Below are 21,167 nucleotides of genomic sequence, written 5' to 3'. Positions count from 1 at the left end.
CTTTTTCGATATCAAAGAAAATTGACACCAGGTGTTCACGTTTAAGGAAAGCATCTCGGATAGATGTTTCCAGTCTTATAAGATGGTCAAGTGTTGACCTGTTCCTTCGGAAACCACATTGAACTTTGGAAAGGAGGTCATTCCCTTCTAAATACCACATGAGACGGGCATTCACCATCCTTTCCAGGATCTTGCACAAGCAGCTTGTCAAAGCAATGGGATGGTAATTACTCGGAGATTTTGGATCTTTTCCTGGTTTTGGAAACGCAAGCACGATTGCCTTATGCCAGGAGTCCGGAAACTCATCTTCAAGATAAACTCTGTTGTACAAACAGAGCAACTGATCCAGAGATTGAGACGAAAGATGTTTTATCATCTCATAATGGATGTCATCCGGCCCTACGGCACTCGCCTGGGATAGTGATAGTGCCGCTTTCATTTCCCATTCAGTGAAGGGTTGATTGTATTCTTCACAGTTCTTTGACGACAATTTCAAAGGTTGCCTTTCAACATTTTGTTTGAGGGCCAGAAACTCAGGGTGGTAAGATGTTTTGGCAGACACTTTAGCAAATACCTCCCCAAGAGTATTTGCAATTGCAGTTTGGTCTGCAATTGCAGATCCATTATACTCCAGAATCGAAAAAGGGTGGGATATATATTTCCCCTTCATTTTTCGGACTTTATCCCACACAAGCTTAGATGATGAAGCCTGATTGATAGAAGATGTGAATTTGATCCAAGATTCCTTCTGACTCTGACGTCTTACGTAACGTGCTTTCGCACGTGCACGTTTGAATGTTATTAAGTTATCTGCGGTGGGGTACCGGCGAAAAATACCCCACGCCTTGTTTTGAGACTTTCTTGCTGCAGTGCAATTGGAATTCCACCAGGGTTTTGGAAATGGTGGAAACCGAGACGAAGTCTTTGGTATTGCAATTGCCGCTGCTAGGACAACAGCGTCTGTAATGTACTTTACCGCGTCATTAATCGGTTCCTTGCTGACTGTGTTGATATCAAATAGTGCTAGATTTTTGAAGGCATTCCAGTCAGCGTGACCGATCTTCCACCGTGGCATCCTGGACGGGTGGCATGGTCTCCCTTTACAAAGGGTGGATATCACGGGGAAGTGGTCACTGCCATAAATATTGTCTTCAACCTCCCATGTACACATGGGAAGGAGAGAGGGCGAGCATATAGAGAGATCGATCGCGGTAAATGTACGGGTAGGCATGTGGCAAAAGGTGTTAAGTCCAACATTTAGAAGGGCCAGGTCATTGTTTTCAAGCATGTGCTCTATAGTCCGACCCCTTCCATTAATGTCTACACTACCCCACAGAGTATTGTGTCCATTAAAATCCCCTAGTAACAGAAAAGGTGGCGGCAATTGTCTAATGAGATCATCAAGGTCTGCCTGGGGGATGTCATTCCCAGGTGGCAAATAGATGGAACAAACAGTTAAAAGAAACCCTACAGTAACTTGAACTGCTACAGCCTCTAAGTTGGTGGTAAGTGGTGTAGCTTGAAATGGGATGTGGTTACCCACAAGGATTGCGACGCCTCCGTGGGCAGGTCCATCCGCATCTCTGTCTTTTCGTATAACGAAAACGTTACGCAAGTATGGGTCCTCATTTGCCTTTAAATACGTCTCCTGTAAGCAAAAGCAAGTAGGCTCATGCTTACTCAGGAGCGCCTTGATGTCGTCACTATTTCGACGGAATCCACGACAATTCCATTGTAGAAATTTAAACTTTCCCATTATTTGGATTTGTTGGGTCCATCAGGTGGTTTCCGAAGGGCTGAGGGCTTCATTTTCTCAGTCCTGGCTTTATCTTTCTTTGGAAACACAGGTCTTTGGCCTGTGTCCATATCTTCTTCTGCAAAGATTTCCAGAACTGGGTCATCCGATACCTCCTTATCTTCGACATCCATTGTTTCTCGTATTGCAGGTGACCCTTCCGATCTTTGCACCTTTACTTTACCACTTGGTTTTGGTAGTGGTGGAGCATTAGGAGGTACGGAAATAGGAGTGGCAGCTGACTGTGTTTTTTGGGTGGGCTTTTGTGAATGCAATAAATAGCGTGCAATCGGAGTAAATGACTCTTTTGGTGGTATAGTCATCTCCGTTTGTGTACCGATGGTGCACTTTGCAGAAACCTTCTGGGCGTATGAAGGTTTCCCGCTATTTATTGGTTGAATGCGTTTTCTGGCCTCCTGATAGGATATGTTCAGTTCTGTTTTTATTTTTTGAATTTCTTTCTCGTCCTTCCACTTCTGGCATGCTCTAGAATAGGCAGGGTGTTCTCCTTGACAATTTATACAAATTGGTTTGGAAGCTGAACACTCCTTGCTCTCGTGGTCTTTCGTACCACATCGAGCGCAGGCAGGATTACCACGACAAGCTGTTTGTGAATGGCCGTATTTCTGACATCTAAAACACCTCAGTGGGTTCGGAATGTAAAGCCGCACTGGGCAGTTTAAGTAGCCTGCCTTGATGGAACTTGGAGGCCGTGGGGTGTTAAATGTTATGATGAGAACTCGGGTAGGGACGAGATTCCCATCCTTCCGCATTGATATTCTCTTGACAGCCGTCACTCCTTGGTCTTTTAATTCAGAGCAGATCTCCTCTTCAGAAACGTGAAGAAGATCCCACTCTGAAATGACACCTCGTGAAGAGTTCAATGTTTTGTGGGGGGTTACGCTGATCGGTATTCCCCCTATGGATGTCGCGTTGAGGATTCTGTCTGCTTGCTTCGTGCTTGAAGCTTCGACTAAAAGATCGCCAGAACGCAGCCGTTTTACAGATTTCGGTGATCCAGCCAACCCTTCTAATCCTTTCTGGATGAAGAAGGGTGACATCTTCCCAATTGACTGCTCTCCGGTAGAATGGAGAATGAGGAAAAGCGGTGTTATAGATGGTGTTTTATCCTCAGTTCTGGCTCTTTTGGCAGTATTGGTGTCAGTATTATCATCTCGGTTAGGTAGGGGCCTTGTTGGGGCCCCAGAAGAAAGGGGATTTAAATTACTCATATGAGTAAAGAGAAAATGTCTGATGCCTAAGTACCTCACCCACCACGGAGCCCTACGAGGGGGCGCCCACTCGTGAACTAGCAGGTACTGCGTACACGAATGGGACGCCGAGTTCGCTTAGAACACCATACCCACGTTACCAATAAGTCTTTATCCCGTCCCAGGACCATAGGGAGGGAGACTTACTGGAACGCAGTTGACCCTAGCAGTATAAAACCACCCGCCGATTGATCCCAGTCGAGCCGGTCCGGGACCACCCGTCTCGTCGAAGCAGGGGCCAAAGTGGTGTATTAAGGCTGGGCCCCTCAACCACCAGGATCCCCCTTTCCGCTTCCACGGGTCGCGGCGCACGGCTGCACACGCCGGATTCCAATGTTGTAACCCTGGAACCAAGGTATGGGCGTTGGATCCCAGTGATGCTAATCTGGAAAACCAGCAGCATCACTGGGAGGTCCCCTCACCACGTACAGGTGCCCACGTCGAGGGGAATTATCAGGCAACACAGAAGCCAATGGCATATATAATCTAGTCTTTAATCAAGTCACAAAGGAGATTAGGCAAGTGAAGGCAGATTACGAGAAATCTTTGGCAAAGGATGTTAAGAAATACAGCAAGGATTTCCTTACTTATATAAACTCTAAAAGAAGGGGATGAATCAGATTGGTCCACATGGTTCAACTGTTGATGATGTTGCTCAGATAGTAAACAAAGAATGAGTATTTTGCATCTACATTCACACATGAGTTATTAAGGAAGGAAAATGCCAGAAGTTTATCAAACAGGGTGCTTAATGATTTTGTAATAACTGAGAGCAAAGTCGAGGAGAAATTGTTGAAGTTAAACATAAGAGAGGCACTTGGGGTGGATGGGATATATCCAGTTATATTAAAGGTGGGCAAAGGAAGTAAGCAAACCCTTTGCCATAATTATGAGCACATCCTTGGACTCAGGGGAAGCCCCCACACTGGAGATGTGCAAATGTTTCCCCAATTCAAAAAGGGGAGAACTAAGGGCGACATGAGTAATTACAGACCACTTAGATTAACTTCTGTTCCGGGGAAAATAATGGAGTCACTGGTTAAAGATGCATTGCAGGATCATCTAGACAAGACTGCAGTAATGATTCAGACACAGCATGGGAAAGTCTTGTCCGACAAATTTGATTGAATATTATGATGTGGTTACAAAGGAACTATAAAAAATAATTTTGATATCATATACTTGGATTTCACGAAAGCTTTTGACACTGTTGTGCATGAAAGACTACTGTACAAATGGGAGTACAATGGTATTAAGGGTATGTTGCTACAATAAATAAAAGGGTGGTTGAGTGGGAGAAGACAGAGTGGTAATCAATGGACGCTGCTCTTTGTGGACTAATGTTATTAGTGGAGGCCTACAGGGTTCGTTGTTGGATCCACTGTTGTTTTGTATATTTATCAATGATATTGATGAAGGTATATCAGGCTTAATGTCGAAGTTTGCAGATGATACAAAGGTTGGCAGGGTTGTTAATGACAGTAATGGGAGTGTGCTACTGCAACAGGATCTGGATAATTTGGGCAGATGGGCTGAGAAGTAGCAACTGAAGTTTAACATTGACAAATGCAAAGTACTGTATATGGGGAGAAGTAACCCCAGAGGAACATACCAACTGTGTGGTACTACACTTAGGGTGGTAGAAAATGAAAAAGATCTGGGAGTAATTGTGCAGTCAGATATGAAGTTTTCTGAGCAATGCAGACAGGCGGCAAGAGCAGGTCATGGAGTTTTGTTAATGATAAACAGGAATTTTGCTAGAAGGGAAAAGGAGGTGATTATCCTTTTTGTATAAGGCAATGGTCAGGCCATGCCTTGAGTATGGCATACAGGTCTGGAGGCCTCATTTTAGGAAGGATGTAGATTTGCTTGAGCATGTACAGAGAAGGGCAACATGATTGGGAGGGGAATGAAGGGGTCCTCTTACAAAGAGAGGCTTAATTCTGCAAATTGCAGTGGCTGGAGACTAGTCACCTGTGAGGTGATCCGATTGAGATGTATAAAGCCTTGAATGGGTTGAGCATACTGAATTCTGATGGGATTCTTCTGCTTGCTCAGGTTACGAACCTGTACTAAGGGGACATAAATTCAAATTGAGGAAAGACAGTTGTAGAATAGATGTACAGAAGTTTACCTTTAGCCAGTAGGTAGTTGATTGCTGGAACAGACTTCCTTCTGTTGTTATGGAAGTTGATAGCTTAAATAAATTTAAATTTGGAGTGACCGCATGGGTGAAATGGGAAGGTTTTTTTTTTTTTTTTGGCTGATGCTGTATAAGCTTGCTTTCTTGCATTATATGCCTCAACTAATGCTGCCAATGCTAATGCTTATAGGATTCTTCCTCATGCTCGGATTATGAACCTGAGGGGTCTTTAAAATCAAACTGAAGAAAACAATTGTAGAATAGATGTGCAAAAATTTGTCTTTAGCCAGCAGGTAGATAGATGATTGCTGGAACAAACTTCCATCTGTCATTGCAGAAGTTGATAGCTTAAATAAATTCAAGGAAGAACTGGACAAATGTTTAGAGCAAATGGATGTATGAAATGTTTTTTTTTTTTTTTTTTGCTGATGCCGTATAAGCTTACTTTCTTGCATCATATGCCTCTACTAATGCTAATGCTGATTAGTAAATAGTATTAGTAGTGGTAAATGAAGCAAGAAAGAAAGCTTAAACAGCATCAGCCAAAAAACACACTACCCATACCATTTGTTTATCCTCTCCAATAGTTGTCTATTGGAGAGAATAAATTCTTCCTTGAATTTATTCAAACTAAGCACTTCTACAACATCAGATGGAAATTTATTTCAACAATGAACTACCCAAAGGCTGAAGGCAAACTTCCAAACACATGTATCCTGCAACCATCCATCTTCAATTTATGTCCCCTCATGTTTGTAGTCTGAGCAAGAGGATTTCATTAGCATGAAGTTTACTCAATCCTAAACCAGATCTCCTTGCAGGTGCCTTGTCTCCAGATGCTGAAATTTGCAGAACTGAAACCTTTCCTGCTAGGAGCACAGTTTTGTACCTCTCATTAAACAGTAATCCCAGACTAATGTACCAACCACACAGTTGGTAATAGATTTGATCTGATATAACATTCTTCTCCTGCCTGTTCCACATCATATGCCTTTGTGACAAGCATTTGGTTTGAATTAACTGTCTGTAATTGATATATGGTGCTTCCATGGGCAAATGTTGCTTATGAATTTTGCATGTTTGGCAGCCAAACTTATCACAAGGGAATTTATTTAGCCACCAATGAATAATCCAAGAGCAACTTGGGATCAAGCAAAAACAGATATGAACATTAATTTGTGATAGTGTAACCTTTGTTGAATCTGATACAAGACTGTACGTGAATAAAGATTTATTCCTGTAACATCAGTGACTGTAGAAAACTGTGTACAATGTGTACTTTTTATACTGATGACTTGAATGTGTCCCACAGGCAAGTTTTTGACAGCATAAAACTCTGCGGTATTAGTATTAATAGCAGCTTATATTGCAAGAAAACAAGCTTGTGCACAGCATCAGCAAAAAAAAAAAAAAAAAACAATACTTGCTTCACTTGTCCATCAACTCTAATAACACTGGTCTACACAGCTTTTTATATTTCCAAAATTCATGGTATTTTTGGGTGTATTTTTAGTGCTGATTCTAAAAATCCAAACTATTTTTACCTATCATGTACAGCTTTTTTACAAACAGTAAGAAATGTTTTCTGAGATACACACATTCCATGATACATGTATTACTTCCTTTGTGACTGTGACAGACAGGTATAGATGTTCCAGACAAATCTGACTTACTGAGACCTGCAAATCAGGTAGCTATACAAACCTTCTAAATGTTTCTTCCACATTCATTTGTTTTCTAGTGTAATCATGCTAACCAGTATCTGCTTCTTATGTGACATTGATATTCTCTGCTGTTGACAATGGCAACTCTGGTTGTGTGAACTATCTAAATTAGTGTAACTAAGTTTTTTAGACAATCACATATTTCTAGGGATTATCCTGACTTCTAATCTTTCTTAGTGTAAGCACATCACAAATATTGCTTCTGCTGCATCAAAAAAAAAAAAAAATCAAACAAACAAACAAACAAACAAAAATAAAACTGGATATTCTTTTTTGCTGCATTACTTTTTGTCTAAACAACACTGTTCACTCTGTACAATTCTCCGATCCACCCTACCAGGAATATTGTTCTCGTATCTGAGGTGGTAATGCTCCCAAATCATCTCTCAGGCCTCTAGACTATTCAAAAGAGAGACAACAGCGGTTAATTGATGATCTGGCTCTTACAAAATCTGTCCACTCTGTCTTATAGACATTAATTTTTTGCTACCCACTTTTTCTATATATACTTCCATGGAATTGTTCTTCTGAATTTGCATCTAAACACCCTCCTCTCCCAAACCAATCTGAGCATTTTACACAACATCCATTTACTGTGTATATTCCAAATTTACAGAATCAGTTTTTGCTCTTCCTCATTTATCCCTTTTACTTACTCTGTTGAATAACTTTCCTTCACATGTATTTCCCAAAAACTATAATCTACAGAAATTGAAGTCTAAAGTTAACAAGTATCTTTTGTCTTTTGAGCTTTCAACCCATGCAAAGTATGAAGTACTATAGGTTCTTAATATCTTTCATGTTTAGGATTAAAAAAACAAAACAAAAAAACACCAATCTGCTTTGGTAGCTAAATCAAGTTGTTTGTATAGCTGTTCACTACATTTATCATAGATGTTTGGCTTATAATGTACTCCTAACCTTGTTTTTGTCTCAGGCTGACTCAGTATTACACTAACAATTCTTACCTATTGGGTGGAAACAAATATTGATACATTTATATTTTTACATATTCATATATCTAATACAAAAATTAACCATATTTCTGTTGTACGTAATCAATCATTTGGTAGTGGCAATATCACACAAAGAAACATAGCTTATACAGCAACAGCTAAAAAAAAAAAATAAATAAATAAATAATTGAATTACATTCAGTATTAGACTACAGGTGACTCCCCGCTTAATGCTGATAATTCATTCTAGAAAGACAGAGTGCTAAGTGAATTCGCGCTAAGCGAGCGCCGCATTCCCATAAGGAAGCATATGTATTTGTGAGATGCAGTTTCTGCCATAAGATATTTCCTAATCAATAATAACTGATAGTGAAAAGATGCACAAATGTTGGTCAAAATATTTAATATTCAAATATTTGTACATATAAAAATATTCTGCATTACATACGTATATAATTATGTGGTAACTACTTACGATCAAAATTAAACTTCCACTTAAAATCATGAATTTAATTGATCTAAATTGATTTAATTTAATTTATGAATTTAATCATGAAAAATGAGTCGATTTTGGGTTGTACTTTGGCCCTCTTCCTGGTAAACTAAAAGGGGTTTTAATTTTAAATCCCCCGCAGCATTACCACCCAAAAATAGGCAACCGATCCTTCGCCGCTTTGAAACCTGGCCATGTTTTTTTTTTCTTCTTTCAATATGAAAGGATTCGTTTCCAAAAAAGTCCTGCTTCATCTATGTTAAAAACATGTTGAGAAGTATAACACATAATAGGCCCCTTCAACAATTTTAACAGGTTCTTTTTTGAAAGTTTTGGCTCCTTGATCTGCACTTGCAGCTTCTCCCTGGATTTTAAATCTATTTAAATCAACCAGCCCTTACCAGGTTTAAATGGTTCCACTTTTTTTTTTTTAAGGTGAGTTTTCTTCAAATCATCATATATGCTAATCTCTTTTTATTATTATTATAATATTTAACTTAACTGAATTCTGTATTGGATATTATCTTCAATAAAATTAGTTTAAGTCTCTCCATTTCAATCCTAATAGCCAGCCTAGCCCTAGTTGCTTGCAGTAGAACAGCTGTCTTTCTTGCTGCAAAAATTAATTCTTTATTTTTTATAATTGTTCTAACAGCTAAACTTACCAGTCCCAAATTATGGCACACATCCGCTTGTCGTTGACTGGAATCGATTCGCTTCAAAACGTCTAATTTAATTTTCAAATTCAGTCTTTTTCTTACAATTGTAGTCTTCTTACTAAGTCCAGACGTTGTTTTTTCATTCTTATCCGCCATTATTAACTCTTCGAAAACGTAACTGCGTTGGTTGCATTAATTATGATACACTGTTCGAGTAAACTGTCCGTTATGCACAATGTCTAATACTGTACTGAGTGATGACTAGACTTCGGATAAATGCATATAACGCAAATATTACAAGCAATATACTTGATCATTTTTTAAAATGTTGATCTCAGAATTACGTAAAAAGTCACTGTACTGCAATTAAATTAGCGGGCAAGAAATTTTCACTGAGCGTGGGAAATGTTTTAATGCTGTTTTGCTATTCATTTTCAAATGAATTGAATGAAACAATTTCGTTAAATATGGGTTATAATATAAGAACAGCATTATAGCGAATCAGCATAAAGTGAACCGCGTTATAACAAGGGCCTGCTGTACAGTACTTACCTTAGTTGCTAACAGCCTTGTGAGGTAGATTTCAGAAACCATTTTATTTCCCCTCTCTCCTTCTTTTTGCTCACCATCATGATGTTTAACCTAAATGAAAATAAAGGATTCTTGTTAGTACTTTAAAAATGCAATTAACTGTTCCATTTTCAATAAGAATCAGTAATATACAGGAAGTCTTCTGTAAGTTTTCATGACTGCAAATAACTGGCCAGATCGTACTTATCATACCCTTTAATCCAGCCAATTAAACTGTCATAAATTTAAGCTCTATATAATCTCCACTTTTATCTTTTTTGTAAAATACTAAGTTTTATAAACTTAGTTTTAGGCTGATATCATTAGATTTTTTTCTTATTTTATATTTTTCATACAAAACAGGATGAACCCCAATTACACCGTATCAGTTTAATTTACAAATACAATACTCTAATAAATATTAGAATTTATAAATCTTTTACCACACACCAAATAATTATTTTAAACTGCTAATATATTGCTAATAAAAACTTAAATAAAGGGTGCATCCCAATTATTAATACAATACAACAGTTATTTCCCATAAAAAAATTTAAACAAAGAACTTGTTAAGGAGTAGTTAGCTCCTTAACAAGTTTTAATTATTCTAGTGAATTAACATAAACACCTTATGCTTACCCTCCCCACAAAAAAGGGTGGGAAGAATTAAATATGCACCATCTTAATTACATATTAAATAGCAAACAACAGAAAACAAAGAAAAAAATCATAACTTGCCAAAATAATATACGTTTTTAATTTTAAAGTTCAGTTTGCTTAAGACAGAATTAATAATGTGGAAAGTGTTCAGGGAAATGAGCTGATCTAACAAAGTTCTTTGTGATCTAAAAGAATGTAATGGGAATGGTTCTTAATGAGTATGTTATCAGAATAGCATTAATTGTAGAAATTCTACCATTTCTATTTTTTTAAAGAAAAAATTTTATTTTGGTTTTTGAGAAGGGATTATAAAAGGAAACTTGAGAGGTACCTGATTTCTCAAATTAGGACCATTCCAGTTTTGCTTACCCATAAGTAACTTAAAAATTCTAGTCAGTAAATTATCATTATGTCTTAATTGGATTGTGTTAGATATTCACAATAGTAGTTTATGCGTTGTTTGAGATATTCACAGCGTAGTTCAGAACTGAGTCTATTAAAGAAAATTGATAAAATAGATGGAGATTCTGGTAGTCAGATTTAGCTTATTTTGAATTTGATAAAATAAGTACAGGAAGAGTCTCAGTTTGCACTATATATAATTAACATGTATGGCCTAATCAGGAGAGGGAACAACCCACAAGTTGAGACACTTCTATTTCTTTGCAAGAGTAGGAGTTATTTTTTTACAAGTGTAAGGCTATGGAATCTTATTGTGGGTACGTATTCAGTAATCTGATGTGAAGGACTGATTAATAAGAGGGATTTTTTTTTTTGCTTTCACTAATTACAGTCTGTCATGTGCCTAATTCTGTACATTAATTAAATCTGTCTGTAAATCAGTGTTCATTCAGAGTATATTCTTACCTGTAATTTACAAAGTAAAAACAGAAAGTAGACATAAACCTTAATTTTTGCTTTCTGTATGGAGGCAAAATGATCATTCACAAAGATGCTGAATAACATAGAGACAGTGTAGAGTGTCCTGGGAGACAACCACGTATTTGTTTTTTAGTCTGCTTCCCATCTCATTTTTGCCATTTCCTGAAGGCTTTCAATTTGTAAATGAAGGCCTGCTTGGCTTCTGCACTGAATTATGCACCAGCCAATTTCTTTTGATGACTCATCCCTTTGATTATGGTCAAGTCTTTCAGCAATTCCTAAAAAGCTTCCTCAATGGGTATATGATACACGTTGTCCCAATCATATGAAAGTAAGTAATCAAGGATGATTCCTGGTTTGATGATCTTGATGAAAAATTATTTTCATCTGACATTGCATTCATCAGCCCATGCCTTTGGGTAAGTTGCATACCATGGGCACATGACCTGACTGAAATCTGCATTTAATGCAGGGCCGTGCAAATGGAGGGTGCTCTGGATGTGTCACCCCCAGGAGCCCCCCCCATCTATGGGACTCCAATTGAGGGAGCCAACAAAGACTCAACATAAATAAACAAGGCCCCTTAATCCTGTTTGCATCTGTGCCCCCAAGCACCTTTGCACGGATCTGCACAAGTGGGACAAGTTTAATTGTGAAGTTATAGTAAATGAGATGAAGGCATTGGTCATCTCTTGTGAGAGGTATAAGAAGCTGTATTATGGAAAATCTTTCCAACATGCCCAGTTTTTTATTTTCATCAGCAGGGATTTGGCATGCCGAAGCTGTTGTTGTTGTTTGGTTTTTAGGAGCATTAGCAACTAAGGCCATATTGCTCTGGGAATACGCGGTGGTCATTCCCTGACCTTTTCGCATCCTCCGTATGTTGGAACATTTGTATCACTCTTGGAATGTTTTCACAAAGTTGGAATGGAACGTTTGTATCACCCTTGTATTGCACTAATAGCTCTACGATCAGAAAGAAAGGTAGAATTAGAAAGTAGAAAGGTAAAAAGTATAGAAAAAGTTATTAAAACTTACTGAGCTAGCTGGGGTTGTAAAGTCCAACCTTATAGTAAGGGCTCTGGCTTTGTAAGTGTTAGTTTAAAAAGGAGATGAATACGAAATGCTTGTACAGCAGGGAAAAACAGGCAAAAAATTATGTAAGTAAAAACAGGCCTAGAAATTAACCGAAACCAAAAGTATAATAAAAAAGGGAACTATACCTGGAGTTTTCAAGTAGCAGGTAGAAGAAGGAAGACAGCGGGAAAATAAAGTGCACATATTTTGTAGAGCAGATGAATGTATCCAAATCAGAGCTACATAGGTGACTTAGCTTCAGGATAGAGCAATTTATAACAGCATAAGGGACTTGATAGAGAGTTGTGAAGAAGTGAAAATAGATATGGAAATAGTGACATCTATAATCCTATTTTGAATATAAGAGAATAGAGATACATAAGAGTAGCCTAAGAAAAGAGAGATTATATCTATAACGTATTAATGCAGTTGGAATAAAAGGACATTACTGATATAAAGTCAAAAGATATATAAAAATAAAACAGCTCGTAGATAAATAAAAAGTATTGAACATAGCCATAATAAAATGAATAGAAAGTAGACCAAGTGATATGGCTACTATATACTTAGCAAAAAGGATGTTGTATAATTCTTGTAATCATTTCTGTAAAAATAAATAAATAAATCTATTGTTGATAGAGTAGCACAAATCCAAAGGTAGTTTCAAATGTGCATCTAAAGGTGAAAGGGTGTAATAAGAATCCATAGGAGGTTTTTGATGAGAAATCTAGTTTAAATCCAGTTATGAAAGAATAGGAAATAAATCCAAGGATGCATATAACTAGATGACTGTAGACAAAATGGTAGGCATCAAATCCTAAGGAGACTGTAGAAAATAAAAAAAAAATTGTAATATAAATAGAGTCACAAAGATCCATGGAGTTGAAGAATCCAAAAATGAACAAGTACTGCATAAAATTTCAGTATTAATGAATAATATGCACAATAGTAAATGAAAATAGTATACATCTCGAGCAGATAAATCCAAAGGTGGATATTCAAAGGTGGAACTGAAAGGTATCAAAACTTTTTGGATACTTTTGGATAGCTTTAATACTTGAAAGATCCAAGATCCAAATATAAAGCAATTTACCTACATATATTATCTGTGCACGAAAACAAAAATGAAATATCAATAAAGTCTCAACAAGGGAAGTGAATTATCAGTCATTTCATAAAGGATTGTTAAAACATATATCAAATAAATAGATGAAAGAAGTGGATACTTAAAAAGTAGAAACTTAATGAGTAAAGAAACAAAGTAATCATTCCAATGAAAATAATTCCATAGGGAATCATGTATAGTTATTACTCACCAAGTAGTGGAAATCTCACCAAATAATATTACAACTGTACAAATATGAATAGAACTGACCAGTTCATAGTAGATTACAACTGAATTTATTCTTGATCAAATGGGAAACTATATTGAAGCAGTATTTTATAAAATAGATGGGGATGTTATTATTAATTAACTTATTGTAAAGATGTTTAAGAGCTTTGGTGAACAGTAAGTGGTTACTGCATATGTTAGCTAATCTAATAGTTTTAGTACAAATTATATTTTTGTATATTTTGTTGGAAATATTAGAGTGCCAATTAGTAAGGTAAATGACATCGAAGTTGAATTTATTTCTTTTATCATATATGTCAATATTATATGGAAGGGAAGCATTGCCAAGAGTAATATAGAGGTCAAGGGAGTTGGCTGTGTAATTAGTAGAGTTTTCTTTATTCAGTTTAAGTTCATTGGAGTAAATTGCTTTGGCTAATGGTTCAAAGTTTGTATTTAAAATTACGATGTCATCTATATATCTGAATACTAAAAAAGTTATGATTAGGGTTGTTTGTGGTGTATAATTCTATAGCGGGGTTGCCATTGATTGGCTGGGACTGCTTTAAGTAATAAATATCAATCAAATATCAATATATAATTCTTCATACTCAACCCCAGGGGCTCATATCTGGTGAGTATGGGGGCTTGGCACACCCAGGGTCCTGAGGTGGGTATCATCATTCTCCTCTTTCTTGGTGATTTCCCCTTCTACTTCTCTCTTTCTCTCTCGGTAATTCAGAATTTTTTTTTGGCTGGTCACCATATAGCTAATAATAATAATAATAGTGAAAAATAGGTTGGATCTGGAAATTTGGGAATCCATGGGAACACCAATGGTTTGTTTATAAGTAAGTTTGCAGTCGAAGATATAGTTATTAAGTAAACAGAGATTGACATAATTGTTCCATGTATTATCACTTATATTCAAGTTATCTTTGTATCTGTGATAAAGTTGTTTTAGCACAAATATCAGAAGGTTATGTGGGATTGAGGTGAAGAGGTTGGTGAAATCAAAAGTTTTTATGCTAGTTATGGTGATATCAGATTTGAAGGTTGGTTATTGTTAATGATCCAAGTAGATGTAAGATTGTTGAAAATAGGAAAATAGTATTGAGTAATTTGAAAAACTTTACCTGGGAGGTAGCAGCCACTATTTTTGGAACTAGTAATGAAAATGAAGCCTACAGGTTGTTTATGGAATTTGGCAATCATATACAGAAAGGGTAGGGTTGAGTTCTGTAGTTTAGTAGTATTTAGTTTTTTAGTTAAAGCTATTAGCTTTTTAATTGTGGAAGCAGGACTAAGATAGCAGGGAGTAAAAGTGGAGTTATTTTCTATTTCATTTTTAAGTTGATTATAGTAAAATTGCTTGCAAAAGATGGCAAAGTTGTTAGATGCTTTATCTACTGGGGTGATGATAAAATTGTCCTGTAATTCTTTTATACACTTCTTAAGATTACAGTATGGTGTAGCAGTTATTGTACAGCTTGTAGGCATTTTAGATAGCTTTTACAATGTTATGATAGATGGTGATCCAGTTTTGGAATGATTTGTGTGGAATGGTGAATTTAAAACCAAGTTTGTTAGCAAAATGCATTAACATTAGTATAATTCTCTGTTGATGTTATTAAGGTTAGCCTTATTAATAGGTCTGTATTTAAAATCCTTTGCTTATAGCAGTTTTTAGGTCATGGTCCTTTATGATATTAAGATTGCCAGTTATAACATGACCATGATATTGATCAATATATGGAGCATAGACAAGACTATTGCAGTGGCATGGGAGATCTGTAAGTAGAATATTTCCTATGTTGGTAGAAATTTTTTGTAGTTACAGATTTTTAAACCTAATGGAGAATCATAATTGAAACAATGATGTTTGTATAGGCTTTGTGTATGTAGTAGGTTATTATGTTTATTGAGTAAGACCAGTGTATTTTGTTGAACCATTTTTGTGCAAATTTGATATTGCAAAATTCAATGCAGTGAGCTGTAATAATGCCAATTCTGTAGAGACCAATGTCTTCATGTTTAAGGTGGATATTACTGAACATTAATTTTTGACAGAATGAAATTAAAGCTTTAAGAATAGATTTTTTGATGCTAAGAAGGAAGTGGTTTATTTTAAGTAGATCAAGGGTAACACTGTCCCAAGAACTAAGGATAATTTTAAAATCAAATTTCATATTTTTGTATGGATTATGCTTTTTATTTCCACGTGAGTGTCTGCATTTTTAAGCCTGCATAATATGACTAAGGTTAAATAATTTATAAATACAGTGTAAAAATTTGGTGTTAAAAAAGCTATTACTAAACAAAATCTTATTGAAGAATTTGTTATTTAGTTCATGTGGATACAAGGTTTTGTGAATACACATATAAATGATTTCATAGTATTCACAGGTGAGGCTATTTTCAATGACAGCTAAGATTTTAATGATAGCATTGCTGAAATTGTGGTGGTGAAAGTGTAGTAGTTCCAGATCTGTGTCATTGTTTTTTCCAATGGATAGGTTATTATTTTTTGACCTATGTCCATTAATTCTGATATTTAGGGAGTTTGATGTTTATCCTACATAATTACTATTGCAAATTTTACAGGTAAGCAGATAGATGACATTTGTAGTTTTGCAAAAACGTAGGGAATTCGAGGTTGTCCATAGAGGACAGATCAGACAACGTTTATCGTGGCATTTGGAGAAGGACAGTGTCTGATTTAGAATATGTTTGTGTCCGAGTTCTCCTGTGAAAGATTTAATAGACCATTCTCAGGACACACACACACAGCTACAACAAACAATACTATAATGAACAGTTTATCAATAAAATCAGGATGCTACAACAAACGTGTGGGCATAACGTGTCAGGGCCTTCCTGATTTGATTAGAGCATCAGTTATCATCTTTGTTATCGTTTGTCAGTTATTAGTTTAGTTCAGTTATCTGCTTATTTGCCCTTTAGCAGTGAAAATATATTTTTTAATTATTCTGCTATATAATTTTAGCCATGAGCCGGCAAAAGAGAGTGAGAAAGCTAATTAACCTAGACATTAAGAAAGAAATAATTTTCAAGTGAGAAAGTGTAGGAGATCTAAGTGCTGAATATGATATGGCTAAATCAACAATCAGTAAAATTTTAAAAAACAAGGAAGAAATAAAAAGTGCACAGGTCGCAAAGGGAATCTCTAGGTTGAGCAGTTCATGTTGTAATATCACCAAAAAAAATGGAAACTCTTCTATTAGTGTGGATTAATGAAAAACAAATGGCAGGTGATAGTGTCAGTGAGGCGATTATTTGTGAAAAGCCCAAACAATTGTTTGAGGAAATTGGTGCTAAGGTTCCTAGTACAAGTACTGGTTATGTGAAGGAGTTTTTTGGCACCAAGGGATGGTTTACTGGATTTAGGAAAAGGACTGGATTACACAGCATTGTGAGGCTGCCAGTGCAGACTAGGATGCTGCTGAGCAACACTGTGAGAAATTTAAGAAAATAATTGAGGATGGAGACTTTCTTTCGCAGCAGGTGTTTAACTGCGATGAAACTGGCCTTTTCTGGAAGAGAATGCCACACAGAACGTATATCAGTGAAGGAGGAGACAATCTTGCCTGGCCATAAGTCAGTGAAAGACCGGCTTACATTGTTCTTTTGTGCCAATGCTTCGGATGACTGCAAGTTCAAACCACTGCTTGTGTACCATTTGGAGAACCCCAGGGCTTTTAAAAACATAAGGAAAAACTACCTTGGAGTTTTGTGGCGTTCCAACCACAAGGCTCGGGTGACCAGGAGTCTTTTCTCTGACTGGGTGACTAAGGTAGTCACTGTCCGTGACTACCTTAGGGAGAAGGATCTTCCACTGATGGTGCTTTTGGTCATGGACGATGCTCCAGCCCACCCTCCTAATTTGATGGAAGAATTACCAGATGAGTTCAGTTTTATCAAGGTTCACTTCTTGCCACCTAATACAACACTTCTCCTCCAGCCTATGGACCAGCAGGTGATTGCAAATTTTAAAAAACTCTACACTAAGGCACTGTTCAGAAAATGTTTTGAGGCCACTTATCCACAGAAAGAAATCAGACTCTGAAGAGCTTCTGGAAGGGTCACATCAATATAGCGGATGCTGTTTTCCTAATCGTGGTTGCTTGGAAGGAGGTTTCTGTTAGGTGCTTGAATTTGGCTTGGAGGCCATTGTAGCCCAATGCTGTGGCTCCAAGGGACTTCGAAGGCTTGCAACAGTTGGAGGAAGAGCCTGTTGTGCAAGAAATTGTGTCTGGGCAGTTCTGTGGGCCTGGAGATTAATGAGAAGGATGTGGAGGACCACAGGAAGGAGCTAGCAGAGCTTCACAATGAAGAGGCAGAGGCACTGAAGAAGAGGAATGCTTTTGGGGATGAGAAGGACAAGGAAAAAAGTTACAGAATTCCAGCTGAGGACCTTAAAGAGGTGTTCTCTTGCTGGAATAAACTGTCCAAACTTATAGTAGTAGTAGTAGTGGCATGTGATGCAAGAAAGCAAGTGTATGAGCTTATGCAACATCAGCCAAAAAAAAAAAAAAAAAATCACACAATTCCCTCCAAATGCTTGTCCAGTTCCTCCTTAAATTTATTTAACCTATCAACTTCCACAACGACAGATGGAAGTTTGTTCCAGCAATTAACCACCCGCTGGCTAAAGGCAAATTTCCGCACATCTATTCTCCATCTGTCTTTTCTTAATTTGAATTTATGCCCCCTTAGGTTTGTAATCTGAACAAGTGGAAGGATCTCATCAGACTTCAGCGTGCTCAACCCATTCAAGGCCTTATACACCCCAATCAGATCACAGCACAGGTGCCTAGTCTGCAATTTGCAGAACTTAAGCCTCTCTTGATAAGAAGATCCCTTCAATCCCCTCACCAATCTTGTTGCCCTTCTCTGTACACGCTCAAGCAAATCTACATCCTTCCTAAAATGAGGCCTCCAGACCTGTACGCAGTACTCAAGGCGTGACCTGACCATTGCCTTATACAGAGGGACAATCACCTCCTTTTCCCTGCTAGCAAAATTCCCATACAGGGTGGCTCAAAAATATTGGTACAAACGTTTAGGGGAGGTAGGTAACATCTAAAGGAATGTGAATCGCATAGGAACCCATAACCGGAAATGTCACGGGAAAGTAGTAGCAGAGGCACAAGAAGCAGAAATGACACAAGACAGTAATTAGTGGCAAACATTTATTTGACATAATATTAACAATGGAGTACGAGATGGATGCATTTCATGATGTTACAACAGATGCTCGAAGGTTCCACCATGAGATGCGATGCATGCGTGACACTGACGCAGCACGGATTGGTGGACACGGTCGAACACACCTGGAGTTTCTTTGACAGTAGCAGCAGCACAGAGGAGTCTCGCCACGAGATCCATTTTCATCTCCACAGGCGATTCATACACCATAGATTTGAGCCCCCCCCAGAAAGAAATCAAGGCTCGATAAATCAGGTGAGTGTGAGGGCCAGGCAACAGGTCCACCAAGGCCAATCCATCGGCACCCAAAACGTCTGTTCAAATGGTCACGAACACACCTTCCATAATGGGCAGGCACCCCGTCATGTTGAAACCAAATGTTGCGTCTCACATTTGCTGGAACATTGTCAAGTAACCCTGGTAGAACTTGTTCAAGAAAGATCCGATATTTAGTGGAGTTCATGCGGGATGGTAACATTTATGGGCCGACTAAGCAGTCACCGACTATACCTGCCCACACATTTATTGCAAAGCGATGTTGTGCCGCATGGGGGCGCACACCATGTGGGTTGTCGTGAGCCCACACATGAGCACTGTGCTGATTAAATAAGCCTTCCCGAGTGAAATAAGCCTCATCCATATATAGTTGTAGAAACATATATAGTATACATAGAAATATATACGTATAAATATATATAGTTGTAGAAATATATATAAACATTACATTCAACATTATATAGATAAAACCTTGACTTGAACACATACCTTTCCTCAAAACTTTTAACCTCAATATTTCTCTCAGTAACAGCAATAGTTTTCTCTATCCAATAAATATTCACTTTCTTTCCATTTAATTTTTCATTTTGAAACAGAACTTAATATAAATAACTTATATTTATCCTTACTGTTTCTATCATTCCAAAAGTGAAAAATCACTGAAATATAATTGATAAACTTCAACAAATACATAAGATTTTTAATGTTTTAATGGACATTGTTCCATTAATCATACATAACAAACAAAAACTTAATTTATTATTCTAACTTTAACGGCTTTATGAAAAAAAAAAAAAAAAAAAAAACCCAACTCTTAGGTACTTAAAGCATAATCTCAGCTTCACAAAATAAAAAAGGAAACTTGTATATACAGATTTCTGTATTATCATTTGCAAAGTATTAGCTGTTCTAATTCAGCCTTTAAATGCTTCAAAACCATGCTAAATTTTTTTTATCCATTAAAAATAATCTCATGACAGTAATGCAATCGACATCATCTCTGTCATTTCACGTTACTTGTGAATCATAGTCATAATGTAAGCATGCTAGTTTGATGACAGAAACTTACAAAAGAGTGTGGAGAGTTGCAAAGTTATCCTCACAGCCACTAACTCTCCACATTTACAACAGAATCAGCCTTTGTTGCTCAATTTAATGCTTCCCTCTCTTACTGTAATATCATTTGCTGACAAAGTTTCTCCATCTATTTGCAAAATCTCAGTTTTCCCCTCAGTCTTTTTCTTTTCAAAAAAAAAAATAAAACCACATTAAAACTGGAATTAAAAAAAATTTGCAAATTTCTACTTATTTTCATTAATGAATTGACCCTTAATGAAAATAAGCAGTACGGTAGTCATATTTTGTAAAATAGAAATGTAATTTCTTAGTACTTTTGTTGCGCAATATGATGTAAAATTTCAAAAGAAATGTATGCAAGATTTTTCATATTATTATAAAATCTGAAAAAGGTAATATATTTGCTTTATATACTGGAGATGTGATTTTTAAACTCAAGCTGCTGGAAACATGATGTAATGAGACATTTGCAAACAAATAACCAAAATAACCATATGAAGAAATGCAAAAGTAAATGTATTTGATGGTGAATGATGTCCTACATGCGAACATTTATTTGCATACTTCGTCAGGGAATTTTAGTTGTGCTGATAATAGAGGTTGTTCAGCAATGTTCCTGATGGCGAAAAAAAAAAAAAAAAAAAAAAAGGTTGTGGAAGAACAAATGCAACAGGCATTGTTAATGAAATTGGAAATTGCATGGATAAGGAAAGAAGATGTAGGGATGGCTCTAAAAAATGGACCATCTTCAATTGCCATAGAGGGCAGTAATCAAATGATTCCAGCTATATCCCATTGCTATGATCTTTTGCAATAATAACAGTAGCCTGCTCTTGGCGCCAGGATTGAAAATCCTCTGAACAAACCAAAAGCATTCCTTCAAAAACTTGTCTGGCACTTAATCCTGGAGTAGTAAGGGTATTAACATGTTTACTGCCAGAATGCAAGACTATATCAAAATGAACTAATATTTTTGTGCCTCAAACATAAACAATGTCAATAAATGAACTGCAAAAGGAAAA

At 36.9% G+C, this 21,167-nt stretch overlaps 1 protein-coding gene across 4 annotated transcripts in view; it reads right to left on the bottom strand.

Moving 5' to 3' along the window:
- Positions 1 to 21,167, bottom strand: part of LOC150080768 (plexin-A2-like) — a 1,384,718-nt gene that overhangs the window by 80,515 nt on the left and 1,283,036 nt on the right. For all 4 annotated transcript variants that reach the window (XM_090381170.1, XM_090381171.1, XM_090381172.1 and 1 more), the window contains one exon: positions 9,594 to 9,683. In XM_090381170.1, the coding sequence (XP_090237296.1) occupies positions 9,594 to 9,683 (90 nt within the window). The remainder of the gene's footprint in view (positions 1 to 9,593; positions 9,684 to 21,167) is intronic.

The sequence above is a fragment of the Mastigoproctus giganteus genome, chromosome 9 (assembly GCF_048544385.1).
Source record: "Mastigoproctus giganteus isolate SK-2022 chromosome 9, ASM4854438v1, whole genome shotgun sequence".
Lineage (NCBI taxonomy): Eukaryota > Metazoa > Arthropoda > Arachnida > Uropygi > Thelyphonidae > Mastigoproctus > Mastigoproctus giganteus.
This window is presented reverse-complemented; position numbering and strand designations above follow the sequence as displayed.